The 21,861-nt window shown below is 38.0% G+C and overlaps 1 protein-coding gene across 1 annotated transcript in view; it reads right to left on the reverse strand.

The window, feature by feature from the left end:
* LOC111145030 (thrombospondin type 1 domain containing 7B) overlaps positions 1–21,861 on the reverse strand; it is a 724,800-nt gene that overhangs the window by 85,045 nt on the left and 617,894 nt on the right. The window contains exons 15-16 of the mRNA XM_022499648.1: positions 14,233–14,366; positions 5,430–5,580 (exon numbers count right to left, since the gene is read on the reverse strand). Coding sequence (XP_022355356.1) covers positions 5,430–5,580; positions 14,233–14,366 — 285 coding nt within the window. The remainder of the gene's footprint in view (positions 1–5,429; positions 5,581–14,232; positions 14,367–21,861) is intronic.

A 21,861-nucleotide genomic window follows, 5' to 3' on the forward strand; every position in this document is an offset into this window, starting at 1 on the left:
TGACATTGCATGCAGACCACCGGTAAATGAGTGTCCAGTTCCTACAGTGTAAGGGGCTGCCTGGCTGCTACTCTAACTGGCTTCTGATTCATTAAGCTGGAAGTGAAACAATTAAAGTCCAGGTAGGTTTGTTAAACTTAAGTCATCTTTCTGGAGAGGGTTTGCAAAAGCTTGTTTCTGTAACATATACATCAGTTTGGAAATTCATCTCCAGGACACTCTTTGCTCTCTCCCATCAACATTATTGTTTAAGAAATTGCTTTGTTGAGCTTCCAAGGAGAGTCACAAATAGAAAATCTGTATTACTCGATGGCAAATTTCGGTAAGGATTGGCAGCATACAGGGAGAGAACTATATATTCCTTTAGATATGTCAAGGGCTGAGCAGTTTCTGATTAGAAATTTGCAAACCTCTCTTGAAGAATATAAGATTCTATGAATAATACTCATCAGCATAATATGAAGAATAAGGATTAAATGGGAAATAATAAGGTCAGGTAAACAAAGGATAAATACTTGGTAATAAACAATGAACTGTCATATAAATGTATTTTTCATATGTGTATACATGCACACATGTATTTATATACATATACACATACCTTTTAAGAGTGAACACTATTGCAAACGTTTTTAAATGTATAATTCCATAAGCTTCCTTTCCCATTAAAGCATTCTAAAGAAGTAAGCATACTGGGCTCAAAAAATGAAGGAGATGTGTGTGTGTGTGTGTGTGTGTGATGTGGGAACATGAAAAAACAAGAACAGGGGCTCCTGGGTGACTCAGTGGGTTAAGCCTCTGCCTTCAGTTCAGGCCATGATCTCAGGGTCTTAAGATCGAGCCCCACATCGGGCTCTCTGCTCAGCAGGGAACCTGCTTCCCCTTTTTTCTCTGGCTGCCTACTTGTGATCTCTCTCGCCCTGTCAAATAAATAAATAAAATCTAAAAAATAACAAGAACATAAAAATAAGTCAAACACGAGATTTTCCATTTTCTTCAAATTCTGACTTGAACTGTGTTTGTTTTGCTTGATCCATTTATAGTCTCCAGTTCTTGCCAGTACAGTTAGAATGATCCCAACACAATTTTTAATGCCTTGTCTCGTTTGCTCTTTGGTATGGTTTGCAATTTGCAGTCACTTTAAGGTCAGTGACCCATTCGTTTGAAGTTATCTTTCTGAGGCCTTATTTTTGGGGACTGCTATCAAATTAGGCATAAGTCATTTTTCAGCAAAAGAGGTGACATTTTATTTCTGTAAGATCACATAATAACCAATTTTGTGTGAAAGAATGGATATTTCCTGTACAACTTAAAAAACATATAACAACCTGTCCTAGGTTTCCCAACCACACTGTACACAAGGCAAGAGGGAGCTTTCATTTGCTTTTTCCTTTTGCTTTTTTTTTTTTTTTTAAACAAACCTGTATTAAGAATACTCTGTGCTGTCCACTTTGTACACATTATCTCTAATCTTTAAATAATCTGGAAAAATAATGATTATTGTCCTTATATTCCTGATGAGGAACCTATAACTCAGAGGTTTCAGTAACTTGTCCACAGTCCCACAGCCAGCAAGTGTTCTTGGACATTAGATCACATGTTCTTTTGTGACTCCTTTTCTTTTGCTCGCTGGCAAACTATTTAAATGAAGTAGGTTATGGAATTTAGAAGTATGTTCCTTTGCAAATACAACAGTCAGAGTAAACCAGAAAAGGAGACGACAGATCATACTGGTTAGCATAGTCTCTAGAACAGGAAACACGAATTCTGTTTTCTTTGTAGTGGTTAGGGGTTATGTGTGGATTACATGAGCTTAAGTAGTTGCTGTGACTTTTACCAGCTCTTTAGAAGTAGCACATTACTAACCTGAGACTCAGTTTACTTACCTACACAATGGAAGGGTAGTAGTATCTGTTTTGTAGTGGCATTCTGAAGATTAAGTAGGAAATAGACAGTGCTAAGCACATTGTCTGGCACATGGAAAGCAACTGCAAATATAAGCTAAGTAATCAGTTAATACTAGCGTTGACTCAATATTCAACAGACAGTTGTGATTCAAGTGAGGCTGACAAAAAACATGGCTTAAATGTAATGGCCAACAGCCTTGTGACTCAAAGTGTGTTCCCAGAGAAGCAGAATCAGCATCACCTGGCAGCATTCTAAATGCCAACTCATGGGCCCCACCCAGATGTCCTGAATCAGAATCTCTGGAACAGGGCAGAGCTGCTGTGTGTTAACAGACTTTCCAGACGCTTCTTATGTGTGCTACTGTGAAAGTCACTGACCCAGAGTTTAGGAAGTATATTTAATAATTTTCCATATTGCCTACCTCTTTATTAACAAACATGTGTGAACTGATAAACACTGCTACTCAGTTATTTAATCCTTTGCTATCCACACACAGGATGCACTTATAAAGATGCTGACGACTACAATTCCTTGGGAGCAGTGATGGTCTGTCATATATGTTTGGCCTCAGACTATAGGACGCATATGGGGAATTCAAGACATAGTTTTACTTGATTAATTGGTTTTGCTAAGTCTTTTTTTTTTTTTTAAAGATTTTATTTATTTGACAGAGAGAGATCACAAGTGGGCAGAGAGGCAAGCAGAGAGAGAGAGAGAGAGGGAGGGGAGGAAGCAGGCTCCCTGCAGAGCAGAGAGCCCGATGTGGGACTCGATCCCAGGACCCTGAGATCATGACCTGAGCTGAAGGCAGAGGCTTAAACACTGAGCCACCCAGGTGCCCCTTGCTAAGTCTCTTTTAATTGACTGGCAAATCTACTTACTTTACTATGTTTATACCATCAAAGTATAAATTTCAGAATACTTTATAGATATATAAGAGAAATATTTTTGTCTCAGAAATATCGTTCATTTGTTTTTTGGTGGGGTAGAGGGTGGACTTGTTTGGACTTGTTTACTTGTTTGTTTGGTTATGTGTTTGACTCTGAAAAAGTGCCATGGAAAGAAAAAGATGAAAGAGAAACAAGTGAATCAGTCCTATTAACACATGTCACACTGCAGACTCTCAAAGGAGAATTCGGTAAAATGTCCAGTATTTAGATCCATAAATCAGAACATGCTATAGAGAACAATTACACAATAATTGTTTTATTTTTCTCAGAAAATGCACACTGAAGTGCTAATTAAACTTCAAGCACAAAGATCCAGATTGCTAGCTCTGCTATAATCATGATTCTGATCACTGTCAAGTACTGCTTAAGTACCTAGGATGTTGGGGCATTATGTTATGATACTGCAATTTATTAAATTTATGTAACATATTTAGGAGATGGGGAAAAACAATCAGGTATGAGCTCTAATTACCATTTTTTTAAAGTCTTTATTTACACTTGAGAGCAGCATGGCATGTGAAAAATAGCTAGGCCACTGTGGTTGAATAGACCTGAGTGACTGTGGATAAATGTCCATCATCATAGCACAGTGTTAGGAAATTCCAGCACGGTGCTTATTACAGAAGATGTGCTCAATGAAAGTTATTACTGTTGTCACAGCTATGATAATGATAATGATGATGATGATAATGTAACTTTGCAGGTGCATAAGCATTTGACAGACCAACCCTCTCACTTCACGCTGACAAGTAAGGAACTGCTTATGTCATCGTTCAGACATATGAAAGGAGGCTGAAAGGTTTTCTCTATCTCCAATTCCTAAATGCTCCAAAAATAGTGTAATTATGTCTGGAAAAGTCAACCTTAAAGGGAATTGCCTCTTAGAAACCCAAAGAAATAAACACAGAATGCCAGACCATCACAACATCATATAAAATGCTCCTAAACCAGACATTTTAGCTCAGTGGCCAGAATTCTTGACTTAGAAGGGCAACATTTTCATTGTAAAGTGTTTATAGCTTAATGGAGTTTACTATGAGCAAATTAGAAACAAAGCAGAGTGACTAAGATCATGACCTCTACATTTAATTTAACTTACTCAGATTGCTAATTCTGCAAGTCGATTAATAAAGAATGTACACTGCTACATTTTTGAAGGTGTAGTCATATTATAATCATACAGACCACTAACTTGCTTTATTCTTAAAATAAATGCTGCATCTTAAAGAAAGAAAAGTATGGGTCTAAATCCACTTTCATTCATCCAAGTTTAGGAAGCCAAGGACATAAGAACAAAGGCTTTGGCTTCATCAGATAGTCTAAAGGTTAGCCCAGCTGCATCACTTACTCAGTGCAAGCTATTTAGCCTTCTTGAGAATCAGTTTCTCCATCTGTACAATGGGATTGATAATAGTATGTACTTAGTAGGATTGTTATGGGGACTAAAGAGAATAATTTTACATGTGCCTTGCACACAATAAATGCTCAATAAAAGTACACTTTTATTGTATTTAAGTTACACATAAAATAAGTAGGACCAACATTCCATTCCTTCAAATTACCCTTAATTAATAACTCTTCATCTTAATATTGTGTTGTCCTAGACCAAAAACAACTCAAAAAAGAAAAAATAGTAACAAAGGGAAATCTCTTTCAGGAATAGAATTATGGAAATGTCAAAGATAAGGTTGCAAAGATTAACGATGAATCAATCATTCAAAAATGCAAATACAGGATATTAATTGATTTCAAAAATATTTTCCATTTCTATACAAAGATTTTATACAACCTTCCCACAAATTATATTACCACTGTAAACCTAAGTCTCCCTTCCTAATGTTTGGAGCCATATAACATATTCCTTATCCTCATTTTCTTTTTTAGCTCTGTAAGCCAAAATACAAGTCTAAAGTATCAGAGTTTAGCTTCAGAGAATATTAAGTGGAACCATTCTATTTCAGGAATATTTATTTTCCCATAGTCACGTTATGTTTCCATTTAAAAAAATAAAGGCAAATGCATTAGATTTTTAGAAAGGGTGTTTTGTGTGTGGGGGGCAGGGGGGGTGGGTGTGTTTTTGGTTTTTGGGGTTTTTTTTTTGGTCAGCTTTGGAAGAAGAACATGACAAAAGAACACCTCATCTTTGGGAAAACAGAAAAAGCAAAAACAGATCATCACGAACAGAAACGAAATTACACAGTAGAGCTGAGCTACTAAGATATAATTGATTCTGCCAGGATAAAAATGGAACAGAACCAAGAGATTATAATGAGAATCATTTTGGTACTAAAGAAGACCCCTTTAACAATGGGTGTGCATTCAAATCCTAGTTTGATCATTATAGACTCATTTCCTTGCTCGTGTTCCCATGATAAAGGCCTTAAGAGAAGCACTGGCATTTTAAATTGCTCAGTCTCACTTGCTTATTTTCTTTTTCCCTCCTTCTTAGGTAAAATTATATTCTTATGTTATTAGAAGAATGTTTTGGAGAACATGTACTGTGACTATATAGTGGCCAATACTGAAGGCAACATTAGAGGATTAGGGTATTGATAGGGGAAGAGGAATTACCTGTGGGCATTTGCTCCAAGGTCCCCACTCAGACATGATACATTCACTGGGACACAGAAGAGAGCAGGACTGGGTTTCTGGGGGAATTTCATCCTGGCTGCATAGGCTATTATCCACAGCTCCCCCTTCACTATCAGCAGCATTCACACATCTGCAAGGCAAGATCAAGGTTAAAACAGTGGAGACTTAAAACAGTGGAGAGCAAATATAAAGTAGTTATGATATGCCATAGTTACTTACCAAAGAAAATTAAATGTAAAAAAAGACTGGCAGAGAAATCAAGGGGAAAAAAATTCCTTCTTCAGCCAGTTGACCTTTATTGAGTGATAACCTTTCAGTTAGCAGAGCAAGAGAGAACAACGGGAAGACTAGAGTCCACCGGCATTCTTAAACAACTCTCCATGTCAAGAGACCTACGCTATTTTTACTCAGGTCCAGCACAGAGTGAATTTTCTTTTTACTGTAACAAATCTTGAAGGCTCTTCTTCTCTGAATGAGTTCATCACTTTGTAACAGTGAGAGCCTTCCTAGTTCCTGTGACTCTCTTAGACCTTTCCTACACTTGTATCTCACTTCATCCAAACTTCCCTAATCTCTGTCCAACACATTTAAGGTCATGGCCAAGGAATGTGAAACATAATTGAACATGTCTTTCTTTCAGGTATTTTCTGCATTTCAGTATGGAATTTTGGTATCACAAACCAAAGGGCAATATGTAAGCATTTTCATGTGCCACTTGAACACAAGGTATACAGACACTTGGCCTAATCTGTATTGGCCTTTGAGATAAGTGCTGGCTAATGTGAGATAAATAATCATGTTATTGATTCAATCAAATCAAAATCAAAGTGTTAAGACCACTATATATCCATCAGAATGGCTTCAGTAAAAAAAAATATGGAAAATATCAAGGGTTGGCAAGTACATGCAGCAACTATAACTCTTCTTACTCCGCTGGTTGGAGCATAAACTCTTTGGAAAACTAGTTGGCAGTATCTACTAAATGGCAACATATACGTAACACATGACCCTACAATTCTATGCCCATTTACATACACAAAAGAAATGTGCACCAAAAAAGAAAAAAAAAATGAAAGAAAATATTCGTATTAGCACTATTTGTAATCATCCAAACCAGAAATAGTCCAAATATTCAACAATGTCAACAGATAAATATATTGTGGTAAATGGTGGGAATGTATGAACTATTGTGACATGGTAAAACATGAGTGACATTCAAATATTCAATGCTGTACAAAAGAAGCTAGACACAAAAGAATACGCTGTATGATCTCATTCATAGAAAGAAATAGGCAATATTCATCCTGCTGTCAGAAGTCAGAACAGTGGTTACCTTTGGGGGAATGGTTACTTACTAGGGGCTTAAGGCAGCCCTGGTAATATTTTGTTTCTTGGCCTCTGAGTTGGTTACACAGCTGTGTCCCTGTTGTGAAAATTAAGTTAACCATACTCTATGAGTGGGTATTTCTCTATATTTATATTAAATCTCAATTAGAATTTTATGTTTGAATTATCTTTAAAAAATGTTTAAGAAAGACTAGCTACATGCAAGCCTCTTTTTCTAGGTGTGGGATACAAGCTTAGTATTTGTTAATAATGATTCATTCAGTAAATATTTTTGAGGACCGACTGTGTACCAGGCCCTTGCCTAGTTGCTGGCGTACACACCAAAAAAAAAAAAAAAAAAAAGAGAGAGAGAGAGAGAGAAGATCCCTGTTGTTATGACACTTTTCTTCTAGTGATAAATAATCGAAGTGAAGGTGAAAATGACAATGACAATGAGATAAATAGTGCCATTTGCTGATCTGATCACTTGAAACACGATGCCACAGCCAAGGAGTAAGCATTTTAAGACAGATATGATGGAGAGCTATTGGTGTCCCCCAAATCATGCTAAGCTAGAATGAAATATCCTATGCATTATGAATTTCTTTTATACATATAATTTTTTTTTAAAGATTTTTATTTATTTATTTGACAGAGAGAGATCACAAGCAGGCAGAGAGGCAGGCAGAGAGAGAGGAGGAAGCAGGCTCCCTGCTGAGCAGAGAGCCCGATGCGGGGCTCGATCCCAGGACCCTGAGACCACGACCTGAGCCAAAGGCAGCGGCTTAACCCACTGAGCCACCCAGGCGCCCCCATATAATTTTTTTTTAATTCAGGAAAATTGCAGAGTAATCTATTACGTTGTACAAAACAAAGTAACCTTTATGAGCTTGACTTGGCAAAGTAATGAAAACCTGTACATCGTATAAACAAGGTTAACATACAATGCTAGAAGATGTTAAGTAATGTCTTCTAATGTAAGAAGGCATGGTACAGAATCATCTATGGACTTTAATTTATTTTGTGGTAATAGTCAATAGTGGAAGGAGGGACCACAAAATAGCTTATGCATCTTGTTCCGGACAAACTTAAAAGCTGGAAATTGCTTTCCTTCTTGCCTGCACACTCTCTGTTGATGTTCTTTTATTATTTCACTGAGAAAGAAGACATAGACTTCTGGTCAGTGGTGTCCAGCTGAACGTATGCACCAGTCTTTGTTCACTCTTTTTTTTTTTTTTTTAATAGATTTTATTTTATTTTTTTAAAGATTTTATTTATTTGACAGAGAGAAAGATCACAAGTAGGCAGAGAGGCAGGCAGAGAGAGAGGGGGAAGCAGGCTCCTTGCTGAGCAGAGAGCTCGATGCGGGGCTCGATCCCAGGACCCTGAGATCATGACCTGAGCTGAAGGCAGAGGCTTAACCCACTGAGCCACCCAGGCGCCCCTTTGTTCACTCTTAATATACCACAAAAACAATCGTAAAGTCATTTGTTACCAAAAAACAGAAAAAATCCACAAAGAAAACTCAAAAACTCAAGGTGGGGGGAAAGACATTACCCTACAAGGACAAAGAACAAAGACAACAAATGGAAAATAGAAAAGCTGAAATACCAACACTCAAGGAAAAACAAAGAACACAACTCCATTTATACCATAGAAAACATAAAAAATTCAGGAGCTTGTGTCACCAAGTACTTCTGGAAATGTGAATAAAGGTGATGCTGAAAAATTGGAAGATATACTGAAAGTATGTTTAAGAGGTACCTGGGCCCTCAGATCTCCCATAATCCACAGGGCTAGGTGACGGCCCCTCCCTCACCTCTCCCCTCCCCCCCCGCCCCCCCGCAGGTAACTGAATGTTTATTATTTGGAGAGGGTCATAAAAATAGTCAGTCTTTGGACTAGAGAGCATAGCTAACTTAAGGATGAGAACATCATACTGAAAACAAGGGTTTGTGTACAAGTTAACACACTGGAAGGACTACCACAAACCTAGTGGTTTAAAGAACAAAAACTATTTTACAATTCTGTAGTATAGAAATGCAACACGGATCCCACCAAGGTAACATCAGTGCCTTGGTAGAGCTGGATTTCCTTCTGGGGGCTCTAGAGGAGAGACTACTTCCTTACCTTTTTCCATATTCCAGGGAATGGCCTCTTTCTCCATCTTCAAAGCCATTCAGACTTGCATCTCTCTGTGCCTTGCATCTCTGATCACATTTTCCTTTTTCTCTCCCATTTCCCCTTTCTCATTTAAGAACACTTGCAAAAAAAGTGTCCCTGCCCACACAACCAGGTATATCTTCCAGGCTCAAAATCCTAATCTAATCACATCAGCAAAGTTCCTCTTACTATAAAAAGTAACAGATTCACAGATTTCAGGGATTAGAATGTGGACGTCTTTGTGGGGGGGGGCAATTCTGTCTATCTCATCAACAACCTTCTTTCATTAGGTTCCAAAAACACTGGCCGCTAGTATTATCTATTTCACACCTGATTTATGAAAAGACTTTTCTAGGGGTTCTGATAAGCCCAAAAGTAAAGACTTAAAAAGACTAAAATTGAAGGTATTCCCAAACAAAAATGCCCCTGCAGTTACATATCCTGGATCATCAATTTCCATCCCATCTCCCTTCAACTGTCACCTCATTTCTACTGAAAACTCAGTACAGAACTGTTTTGAAGCATATTTGCTATTCCCAAGCCTTCCCCCTATTTCCTTCATGACTCTCTCTTGAATTTCGTTTAATCACACTTTTAGTACCTTTCCAGAGAAACCTCTTATCTGGGTCATTAACAGACTCCCCCCATTGCCAAACTCAATGGTCAACTGTCATCTTAGTAAATTTCTGAGAACCTTTTGAAACAACTGATGACTATCTTTTTCTTGAAAATCCCTCTTGCTTTCCCATTTTTTTGCTTTTCCTCATTCTCCAACACCTCTTGCTCAGTCTCATTTGTAAAGCCTTCCTTTGCTATCATCCATGAATATTGGAGTTCCCCAGGGCTCAATTTCTTATGTCTTTTTTTATCAATATATATCAAATGTATAAGCTGTTGATGACCAAATTTATACCACTGTCTCTCTCTGAACTCCAGTCTGTTTTGTCACAGTTGGAAGGCAAATTTAATGTGTTCAAAAGCTAGCTTTTGATTTTCCTCTCTAACTTGCTTCTAATATTTCTCATCTCAACAAATGGCACCATTATCCCTATGATTGTTAGGCACTGAAACCTAGCGGTCATCTTTGATGCTTTTCTTTCTTCCATGTTCTACAATCACTTTATAAATAAATCCTACAGTCTGTGCCTTCCAAATATAGTCTGAATGTGACCTTCTCACCACCTTCATTATTACCAAGCCCAGTCCAACCATCAGCGTCTCCCACCTGGAATTTTGGAATGTCTTTGAAACCTTCATCCCTGCTTCCATTTATATATCCCAAAATATACCCCTTCTCTACATCCATAAGGTCCTTTCAAATGTAAATTAAGACGATGTCATTTCCTCTGTCTCAAACCTTTCATGGCTTCAAGTTGCAGTTAGAAAAAAATCCTTTTACCTTGTTTGAGAAGATTGTGTGATTTGAGTCCCGGCATCAGCTATACAGAACACTTTGTTATTCATCTTGTTATAAAAAGCCAAGAAGATTTCTGCTTTGGATACTCTTTCTTCCTGGGATTTCTTTCAGTAGTTCTTTATATTCATTCAGGTCTCTCATGTTATTCTCTGCTTGGATATTTTCCTGGCCAACCTCTCCAGTCTTCTCCATCAATCCAACCCAATTTTATTTTTTTCTTGGCATTTCATAGCAAAGGCATTCCATTACATTCATGTGTTTATCTTTTTCTCTGCCACTATAAGTTATTTGAGGATATAAACTTTTTTGTTCACTTTTTTTATCCCCAGTGCCTAGACTGCCTGATAAATAGAATATTTTTTGAATTAATAAATTATTGCAATCCAAGATGAACCATAAGAATATCCTCCAGTTTTGAAGTTTCAAGAAAGAGGATAAGCTATTTTGTTCATTACAACAGTGTCTTATTAAGACCAATAATGATTTGGAATGCAAAATACCTAGAAAATCTACTTCACATATTTAAATGTGATCATACACACAAAGCCTGCCACAACAAAATATCACAGACTAGGTGCCTTAAACTATAGAAAATTATTTTCTCACAATTCTTGAGGCTCCACGTCTTAAGATCAAGGTGCTGGAAGGGTTGGTTTCTGCTGAGACCTCTCTCCTTGGCATGTGGATGGCTAATGAACGGTGTCTTTATTTTTCATTTTCTTATTTAAATTCAGTTAGCCAACATATAGTACATCATTAGTTTCAGATGTAATGTTCAATAATTCATCAGTTGCATATAAAACCCTGTGCTCATCACATCACATGCCCTCCTTAATGTCCAATCACCCAATTACCCCATTCCCCCACCCACCTTCCCTCCAGCAACCCTTTATTTGTTTCCTATAGTTAAGAGTTTCTCATAGTTTTTCTCCTTCTCTAATGACTTCCCATTCAGTTTTTCCTCCTTTCCCCTATGGCCCTCTGTGACCTTTCTTATATGCCACATGAGTGAAACCAATTATCTTTCTCTGATTGACTTATTTCACTCAGCATAATACACTCCACTTCCATTCACGTTGATGTAAATGGCAAGTATTCATCCTTTCTGATGGCTGAGTAATATTCCATTGTCTGTGTGTATGTGTATACACACACACACACACACACACACTCACCCCACATCTTTATCCATTCATCTGTTGATGGACATCTCAGCTCTTTCCACAGTTTGGCTATTGAGGACATGGCTGCAATGAACATTGGGCAGCAGGTACCCCTTTGGATGACTGCATTTGTATCTTTGGGGTAACAATCTAGTAGAGCAATTGCTGGGTTATAGGGTAGCTCTATTTTTAACTTCTTGAGGAATCTCCACACAGTTTTTCAGAATGGCTATACCAGTTTGCATTCCCACATGCAGAGTAAGAGGGTTCCCCTTTTTCCGTATCCTTGTTAACATTTGGTGTTTCCTGACTTGTTAATTTTAGCCATTCTGACTGGAGTCGGGTAGTATCTCATTGTGGTTCTTATTTGTATATCCCGGATGCTGAGAGATGTAGAACATTTTTTTATGTGTCTGTTGGCCATCTGGATGTCTTCTTTGGAGAAATGTCTGTTCATGTCTTCTGCCCATTTCTTGACTGGATTATTTGTTTTTTTGGGTGTTGAGTTCGATAAGTTATTTATAGATCTCAGATACCAATCCTTTATCTGACAGGTCATTTGCATATCTCTTCTCCCATTTTGTAGGTTGCCTTTTACTTTTGTTGACTGTTTCCTTTGCTGTGAAGAAGCTTTTTGTCTTGAAGTCCCAACAGTTCATTTTTGCTTTTGTTTCCCTTGCCTTTAGAGACATATCTAGCAAGAAGTTGCTGCAGCTGATGTCGAAGAAGTTACTACTTCTGTTCTCCTCTAGGATTTCGATGGATTCCTGTCTCACATTTAGGTCTTACATCCATTTGGAGTTTACCTTTGTGTATGGTATAAGAAAATTGTCCAGTTTCATTCTTCTACATGTGGCTGTCCAGTTTTCCCAGCACCATTTATTAAAGAGACTGTCCATTTTCCACTGGATATTCTTTCCTGCTTTGTCGAAGATTAGTTGGCCATAGAGTTGAGGGTCCATTTCTGGGCTCTCTGTTCTGTTCCATGATCCATGTGTCTGTTTTTGTGCCACTACCACACTGTCTTGATGATTACACTTCCTGTGTCTTTACATGCTCTTCCCTTTTCGTGTGTCCTAATCTCCTCTTTTTTTAAGGACACTAATCGATTGGATTAGGGGCCATCCCAATGACCTCATTAACATTAATTACCTCTTTACAAAGAGCCTATCTCCAAATACAGCCTTATTTTGAGGTACTGAAGGCTACGACTATAATACCTAGATTTTTGGGGAACACAATTCACCTCACAACAGAGTGATATTCTATAGCTATATTATTTGTATTATATCAAGCTCTGTAAGTTTGAGCTACGTATGGCTTAAAGGCCTTCTTATTTAAGTATGTTTTTCCTCAGTCAGCCTGCCATAATTCTGTCGGTAGCAATTTATTCTCTTAAAGCTTTCCTTTCTCTCCTGAGATTTTGCTGAGTACTGCTAAGAAGGCCTGGCAAGGATGAGAGTGGGAGTTATCACAGCTCCTCCTCTTGTTAATTGATAAGCTAGGTTGATTAGTCATTTCCCAAAACCATGAGAATAAGATGCAGGAGACATAGATTTTGAAGAGAAAAAGGTCTGTGACAGCATGAGCCCAGTAGTACTCAGAGGAAAGAGGAATGAACAAAGTGACAGAAAGACAGTTTGTCTGTCAGCCATTTGCTTGGGTTGATGCTAGTTTCACCAAGAGCTACTTCTTCCAACATGTCTACCAGTGATTTTGCAACACTGGGACTAAGTCTCGGAAATGATGTGTATGTACCAAATTACTGAATAAAATAAATTCACTAATATTGACTAACAATCAAATATATGAGTAGGCTCTGACTTAAATGACTTCACTCTAAGCTAACTGAACAGGGAGTTATAGGATTTGAGAACTGTCTGTCCATTTGAAATGGAGCTTCCTAAATCCCACAAAATGATACTCTGTGTTCATACAATTGAACAGTTGACTAAACTATATTTTCTTCTTGATTTTACATACTAACCATTGTTTATCATTAATATTTTAGTTTTCACTTATTCAGTCTAACATTTATTACCAGGATCCTTAATTGATAAAGAAATTCATTCTTTCCAAATCATTGTTAAAGAGGCCATTTAGACAAACTCGGACCAAGTGTTTCTTTTGCTTATTACTGCTGTATTTACAAAACAAAAAACTTTAAACAAGATCCCTCCATAAATAGCCCAGAATTCACTAAACTCTGTCAGAGGTGCACTCCTTTTATATTAAAAGTCATCACTACAGTTCATAAGCATTCTCAGAATGTAGTTTCCAAGACCAGCTGTGAGGGTTTAAATTGACCTTTCAACATACTGACATTCAAAATTAAGACAATGTCCATCAACTACACTACCCACAGAGCAAAAAAGAGACATGATATCATAGCCACAATCTCCGGATTTGTTAACAGTTATGGCTATGTGTCAGTTTGAATCAGTGAAGGGATACCAGACTGCTCCATGCAGTTAGCTTTCCCACTGAAGTCATTTGCGGGGAATGGCAGAGATTGTGACTGCACTGCAGAGGACATCCCACTGTACATGGGGCAGTTAAGGCATCTATACTTCTATAGATGCTTAATGATTAGCAAAAGCCAGAGTATGCAGCATGAAAATCAGGGTGCACTTGGATAAACAACACTCTGGTTTTTTATAAAAATGTGTAAGTTCCACTGCCCCATTTCCCAAATGTGTCCATTTCCACACACCTGATTTTCCTAGATTGCGTTCCTCCTCCACAGCGTAAAGACCTCAGCTCATTGTGGATTTTGCATGGAGACCAGTGTTCTACCACCCACGAATACTGATTGCATTCACTGTAGCATGGGACTGCCTCATGCACCTGTCAAGAAGAGGAAATGAAAAGAAAAAAATTATGTGGAACTATCCAAGTTATATAAAAAGAGCCTATCTTTTAGAAATGCCTGCTGAACATAACCCAAGAACTATACTCTGGCTAAAACAGCCAAATTACACTCCCAAAAAGCAAGATGTATTTGGCTTCTCTGAAATTACTGACTTGCCTAAAGAAACATACAGGGGAAATCAACTAAGACATGATGGTATGCCTTCACAGAGGAGAACAAAAGACAGTCATTTCCTACCACTGAGAAGAGGAATTCTATTACCATTTCATTTCCTCAAAGACCTCACACAGCCATCTATTAGATGGTCCAGCTCTCAATTATACGGCATACTGTATTATCAGATGTACTTTGAGATGTCAATTAAAATAAATATATGTAAGGAAAATTTACTCTTGAATATAAGAGGTCCTTAGAATGCATAAGAAAAGTGGTATTATTTGCACCGGAAATTTCTTTCTATGTCCCCAAATGATCAATGGTAACAGGCAATCATTTAGCCTCCTGGGTATTGTGGCTTCATATGAATTTAGCTATTTGTAGGATGTAGGATGTTTTCAGAGCACAGCTATAACACACACACACACACACACACACACAAGACAAACACTGCTAGACTGTTAGAAGCTGGGCATGATTGATTACTGACTGTGAATATTTACAATTTTATGGTAAAACCAATGATTACAGTAAATGAATTCTTAGGTTACTTCCTATGCACTTGTTGGGGATGATTTTTTTTTCACCTGGAATTGTATCCCATTGGGTACTCAATTGAGTTTGCCTCCGTTTTAAAAACTGAATTTAAAATGCATTACTCAATATAGAGCACAGCCCTCTCCCTCAGTAAGAAAATGTTTCATTGCATGATAGGTTACTCTAGATCACAAAGATGATTCTAGTATAGCCTGCTGATGAAGACTGATTCAACCTATTACCAAATTGGTTAATTAATGCTTTTCCTTTTAAATAAGAACTTAAGCTTGAGTTCTTTTCTCCCATTGCCTTTCTAATTCCAAAAAATTGTAAATGATGACTAGGCAGTGCTATGCAAACAGAACCATTACTTGCGAGTTTCCACTAAATGCGAGGGAAAGCACTATGTAATGGGATAATCAGAAAACAAGATTGGAGTACTGTCAGCATGTTAGATGGAAATCAAATGAGAAAAGGTTATTTGTGACACTACATCTTAGGAATCACAAATAATGTCAGAAACTATTTTTAACTGTGTCGTTCTATATGGCTCTCTCATGTAGAGCACATAAGGAAAAGGAAAAACCACAAAGTGAAAAATATGTGAGGGCAAAATGAAAGGAGATGGGAAAACAGAAGTAGAAATGGGTGCAGGAGAGGAAGGAATTAAGTAATAAAAGAAGCACATTTCATGCTGTGAATGCTGCCAAGAATAGAATGAAAGGTTTGGAAGCAGAACCTACATTAGAATAAGGAGGTAATAACTTGTAAGGGAGAAAAGTCTGCCTGACTCCTAGCATGGTAGAGGTAAGAGAAAAATCTACAAAAATGGAAAGACATGACCCCAGTGGAACAGACACCTGGAAAGTGAGCTGATGACAGCTGCGGGTTTAGCCAACTCCACTCTACCACAAAAATGAGCACTGAACTGAATTTGTGGGCTCGTTCTATAAACTTTTCAATATGTATCAGACAATTTAAATAAAGCTCTTTGGCTTTCATATGAGATACATGAAAGTCTGCCAAAGCACTTGGTACAGACAGGGGGTAGATGGAAATATTCATTAAAAAAGTATTTTCCCATGCCTCATGCATAAATTTGAAGGCAGATGGATGGAGTATCCTGAGAGGGACCTATTTTTCTGAAGTTACCCATACTAAACAGAGCTTACATGTCCACCCTACCTCCTACATAAAGCCCAAAGACAGACAGAAAAATGAAAACCTGTGTAGTTGCATGTTGCTCTGATACACACATTTGAATGTCTGGTTGTATATTTGATTTACTATTTTTACTCTTTATGCTATGCAACTTATACCTAAGCAGAGTAGCTAACCTCAGTGAAAAGTTGCTGGAAGATAGGGAGCCTATCTATGTAGGAAGATGTTGACTCACCCTTTTAACTAATGGGTGTAAAAAAAAAAAAAATACCTCTTAAAAAAGATTCACTTTTTTAAGAATTTACTTGGATTTACTTGATTTTTTTTCCCCCACACGTGTATGTTATTTTAATATTGCTCATATTGTTACTTCTAGATGGTAAATCCGTACCCTTCCTTCAAAGCCCAAGTAAACCCCAGCACTTCCACAAGGCTTTTCCCATGACCCCTAGTTGACATGTTTTGGTATGACAGTCTCTGTTTAAAGCAGACTTGTAGTCAGATTATAACAACAAGATGCACTTGTATCGGGGCTGGGACAGTGCTGGTTGTTAGAACCTCATTGTGTGTTGCTGGGGGAACAGACACATTTAACTCTTAGGTCTTTCCTATTTCTCACACTACTTTAGCTCTTTTTCTCACCTTGGTCTTAATGTCTACTTCTTACTTTATATAATAAGTCTACTTTTTTACTTTAAATAAAACTGAGAAAACAAGCTCAAAGAAACACAGTTTGTACTTTCCACACCTAAGGATGCTTCTAGTCCTAACCAAAGTCAGACCCGGATAAGCAGCATTTGTTAGGCGACCACTTAAAAAGACTCTTGAGTCTTAGGCAGGCAGAAACCTAGTTTCCATGATGTCTGTATTTCACAAGACATGGGGGATGGAGGGGCTTCAATAAGTACTGGTTGAATTGAAAGGGGCCCAGGTTGCTAAATGACCTTCACACAATTCTCTAGAGAACACAGGTTCCAAACAGAACGTGTAAGGGGTATTTTACAAAGCGCAAAGGACAGTAAGAGGGAGCAAAACCAAAAACCTTTTCTTTCCACCATGGGGCTGGATGAAGAATAGCAATCACTATGCCATCAAAAGGTGCTGCTTGATGATTTTGTTATAGGAGAGAAAGGCTTTTCCTTAAGAATTGTGAGAACAGTCTCCTTAGAGTCCTTGTCCATTAGGCATGGAACCTTATTGAGAGGATTGAAAACACCCACAAGAGGCAAAAAGTGCAGCAGGCATTCAAGAATAAAAATTAACTACCCAGCTGGCCAATTTCTTCTCCTGTCAGTCCTTTATGTTCTGGCTATTTCATGTTGCTATTTAGTTGGTGCTTATTACAGTTTTATAATGGGAATGTGTTAAAGCAAGGACTTTATCAAGGAATCATATGGAAATGTTCTGAAGGAGAGAAATGAGCCATGGGAAAGTTAAATGAAAATCATTCGTAAATGGCACAAATTAGAAAGAAAATAACAGGGTCTAATAGGGCCATAGATGCTAAAAATGCTACTGAAAAATCTAAATTCTCTGAGAGAGGCAACATTTCCTTCTCTTAGTAATGAGTTCTATTTATTACTTCTTCAGTGGGGAATTGTGTTTTCATAATTTTGCTAGTTCCAGAGTCATATCATAAACTCATTCATTGAGTCGGTCTTTTAATATTTATTAAATAAGTCTCTGCTCGTTGTAATTGATCATTTTAATTAAGTACTATTTCCTGATACTCATCTCCAACTATAGCAGACTTCCCTGGCATAAACTTGGAAGCAAGGTCTCTCTCGAGCTCAGCAGATGTTACCACTGCATATCAGAGTCCTAGGGTTCAAGGGCTCAAATAAAGCAAACAAACAGTAACCACAATAAAAACAAAAATAAAGAAAGGAAAACTCATAACTTCCAGTTTTCTATACTAAGACCCTTTTCTCCAGTGAATCTGCAATCAACACCCGTGCAGAAATCTTCAGGCTGAAGACTTCCATGCCGCGCACTGCGGTTACTTGGTAGAACTTGACAAAAGCCCATCTAGGACGAGAAATTCCTGCAAATCTGAGCCAGGGTCTGTACCATTGGAAGGTGAGAGGAAATGGTCTTTTGGGAGTGGTGAGATCAATAAAGCGCTAGGGGTTCCATTCTCCCTCAAATGTTATAAGCTTTTAACATAAGATGTACAAATTTGCCTCAGGTCTAGGACTCTCATGTCTTAATTCAAAGAACAACCCCCCACCCCGGCCCAGCCCTTCTCTAGTTGTCTGTTTCCTCTCTTTCCTCCTCCAGGGTTCACACTTCCTCTTCAGAAGGGTCCTCTATATTAAACCCTCCCTCAACCAAACTTTGCCCCTTTTCTCCTTCAGTCAGCACTAAATTATGTACTCTTCCAGTATGAATGTCTGCATGACTGGAAAGTATCACATTTAGGCAAGTAAACTTTTCTTCCATTTGTGTTAATCATGCATTTATACCGGTCTGTATAAATATAATACATGTGGTGCTAAATTTCAGTCCTCCTGCAACTATACCCACTGCTTTACCATGTGCCCATCATTGGCCCCTGGTTATCAGTGACTCCATATGATGCTGTGTAGAACTTTAGAGCTTGTATAGGACATGTCATGCTTCAGGTCTTAATCATCAGGATCATTTGAGTTACACAAGGTTATAAGAATCCCTATTTCTAGGTCAAAATAAAGAGAATTTAAAGATGCTTAGTCAGTCATTCATGACAGATTCATGACAGATGAATGACTAGAGTAGTGCTCAAATGGAGAAGAATTCAGAATCCCACTCTGCTGATGCAAACAGTGCATGAGTTTTGCCTGTTTAGCTTGTTTACGCACATTGTCATGCTCAGAGAATATCTTTTCAATGAGGAAGATAATGCTAATATTTATCAATTCCTAAAAAGGGAAAAACAAGAACAAAAACAGAATTTTCATAGATTTCTACAGAGTAGATAATGTCTATTACTATATACACATATCGTATACATTATATATATATGTGTGCGTACACACACACTATGTAAACAACTGCACAAGCAATTCATCCCAAGGCTTCAGGTATGGCATCTTTTTAGAATTTCAAAAAAACTAGGAGGTATCTCAGGAAACCTACTTTCATGTTCAAAGTAAGAGCAGGCCTGAGTCCTTTAGATGGTTGCAATTCCTTGTGTGAATGGGGGGGTTAAAAAAAAATCCACAACTGTTTTTAAATTGGTATCTATGGGAAAACCATTGTGCCCATCATTTGCGCAATGTGTTGCTCAACAGGGCGGCATCTGAACTCAGGTGTTTTCTGGAAATCTGAAATAAAGCAATCTATACTTGTGAGGCAGGCAACTGTCAGTTCCAGCCTCAATGTTCAAGTCTAAGGCCCTGGCTGTCTTCCTCTTCCGACACATTTTTCTCACCCTGGCTTCTCTAGCTACATAGCAATTGAAAAGATTTCCTGAGCATGCCCTGAGCTTATCACCATGCCTGGTCTGTGAGATTCACCAGTGATTTTAAATATGCATTATAGGTTTTCTCTTCAGTTTCACACTAAAAATTCTCAAAACAAACCTCATAATGCTTCATGAGTCTTATTTGCAAAATCTGGAGACAAGTTGTTGAACTTTAAAGCCAATGGGAAGTTTATTAGAAAAGTAATGGAGGGGGCTACATTCCTCATCTTCTAACAGGACAGTAGCTTTCGAGCTGCATGTACAGACTCTGATAAATGTAGTATTGTACTGAGGGACCCATAAATCCATTCGCAAACCAAACCTTGCCTGTAGTCTCAAAGAATAATATAATCTCAGACATATTGTCACCATTGCTCGTCGAATGAATGTAGGCAATACTGTGATTAATGAAGTTTTAATTTAACTTGAAAGCACTGCTGAATTTGAAATTACTCATTAGAAAGTTTCTCAATCCAGGCTGGCTAACGATGCAAGATCCTTACAACAAAAGCGCAGGGAAATACTGCCTTTACATACAAAAAAGAGAAAAAATGGACTAACAATGGGCTATGCCTTGAAATCATATTACTGTTTCTATTTTGACAGAAGATATGTTGTACAGAATAGCTTTTTTCTAAAGTGGACATAGAAGAATATTTCTTATTGAGAAGGTCGTAACTCTAGATTTTTCCCCTTTCATTTTTTTAATGGGCTAAAGCACTCAACTCCTTACCTTCAGCCTGAATACCACTGATGATCTTTAAAGCACAGTGTCATCAGAATCAAGATGAATAACCTCTCACAGCTAAGCCAGCTCTGTCATTCACGCAGTCCTATTTTCCTCCCCACAGTAGGGGTGGAGGGGAGATTGGTATGGGTACAAAGACTGAACAAGTTGGGACCCAAGCCTTGCATATACTTCTTCCCTCCTCCCCATGTTTCTTGCCTCCTTCAAGGCTATTACACATAGCCTCAACTTTACAGAAGGTATTTTATAGTGGGGAGCCACTAAGTCTTCACGTAAACACCATGGTTAAAGCTCAGTTATCTGTGCTAATGGAGTTTAGATTATTTGTAATGGCAAACAAATAACAATGTCTCAGTTGTATTGTTTTTGTTGTTTTTTAATCCATTATACTGTATTTCCCTGGTAGCAGACTTACATTTCTTCCTGTGCGTGATTTAAGTGACTATGAAACCACAGTCTTTTTTTTTTTTTTTAAAGATTTTATTTATTTATTTGACAGAGAGAGATCACAAGTAGACGGAGAGGCAGGCAGAGAGAGAAAGAGAGAGAGAAGCAGGCTCCCTGCTAAGCAGAGAGCCCGATGCGGGACTCGATCCCAGGACCCTGAGATCATGACCTGAGCCAAAGGCAGCGGCCTAACCCACTGAGCCACCCAGATGCCCCGAAACCACAGTCTTAAAGTGAACTGCATGGTAATGGACAATCAACAAAAGTGATGATTGCAGAGATCCTATGCAGTGCATGATATTCTACAGTAAAGAACTAATACATACATATATACACGGGCACTGATTGGACTCCCCCTCTGTGCCTGATATGTGGTACAGAATTGAGGGAACACACTGACATAGACCAGTTGGGGCAAGTTGAACTATAAGGCCCACACTCTGTACCTCAGTACTATGTAAACAACCATAAAAGATAGAATGAGAGGGGAAACTCACTCCACAGTTGGACCGACTTTTTCAACACCCTGGGAAACACCACCCACTGCCATGCTGTGCTATGATAAAAAAAATCAGATGGGATTCTGTAGATCACTCGTAGCATGCCAGGGACTATGGTTATGGTGGTCCATCAGATTTTCATAGAATAGATTGCAGTTATCAGTCACACTGAAGTGGGGGAAAAAAATACCCATGTTAATGTCATGGATACTTCCAGAAAACGTTGGAAGAAGTGAACTAACAGCCTTTCAGAAAAGAAGTTATGAATGAAACTTGACGACGTTACGTGAAATACGCTAATTACAGAAGGACAAATACTATAAAATTCCACTTATATGAGATATTTCAAAAAGTGTAACTCATTGAAGCAAAGAATAGAATGGTGGTTGTCAGGGCTGAGGGAGAGGGAAATGGGAAAATGTTAAATAATGGTATAAAATTTCAGTTATGCCAGATGAATAAATTCTAGAGATCTG

The sequence above is a fragment of the Enhydra lutris genome, unplaced genomic scaffold (assembly GCF_002288905.1).
Source record: "Enhydra lutris kenyoni isolate GAN:26980312 unplaced genomic scaffold, ASM228890v2 scaffoldscaffold1, whole genome shotgun sequence".
Lineage (NCBI taxonomy): Eukaryota > Metazoa > Chordata > Mammalia > Carnivora > Mustelidae > Enhydra > Enhydra lutris.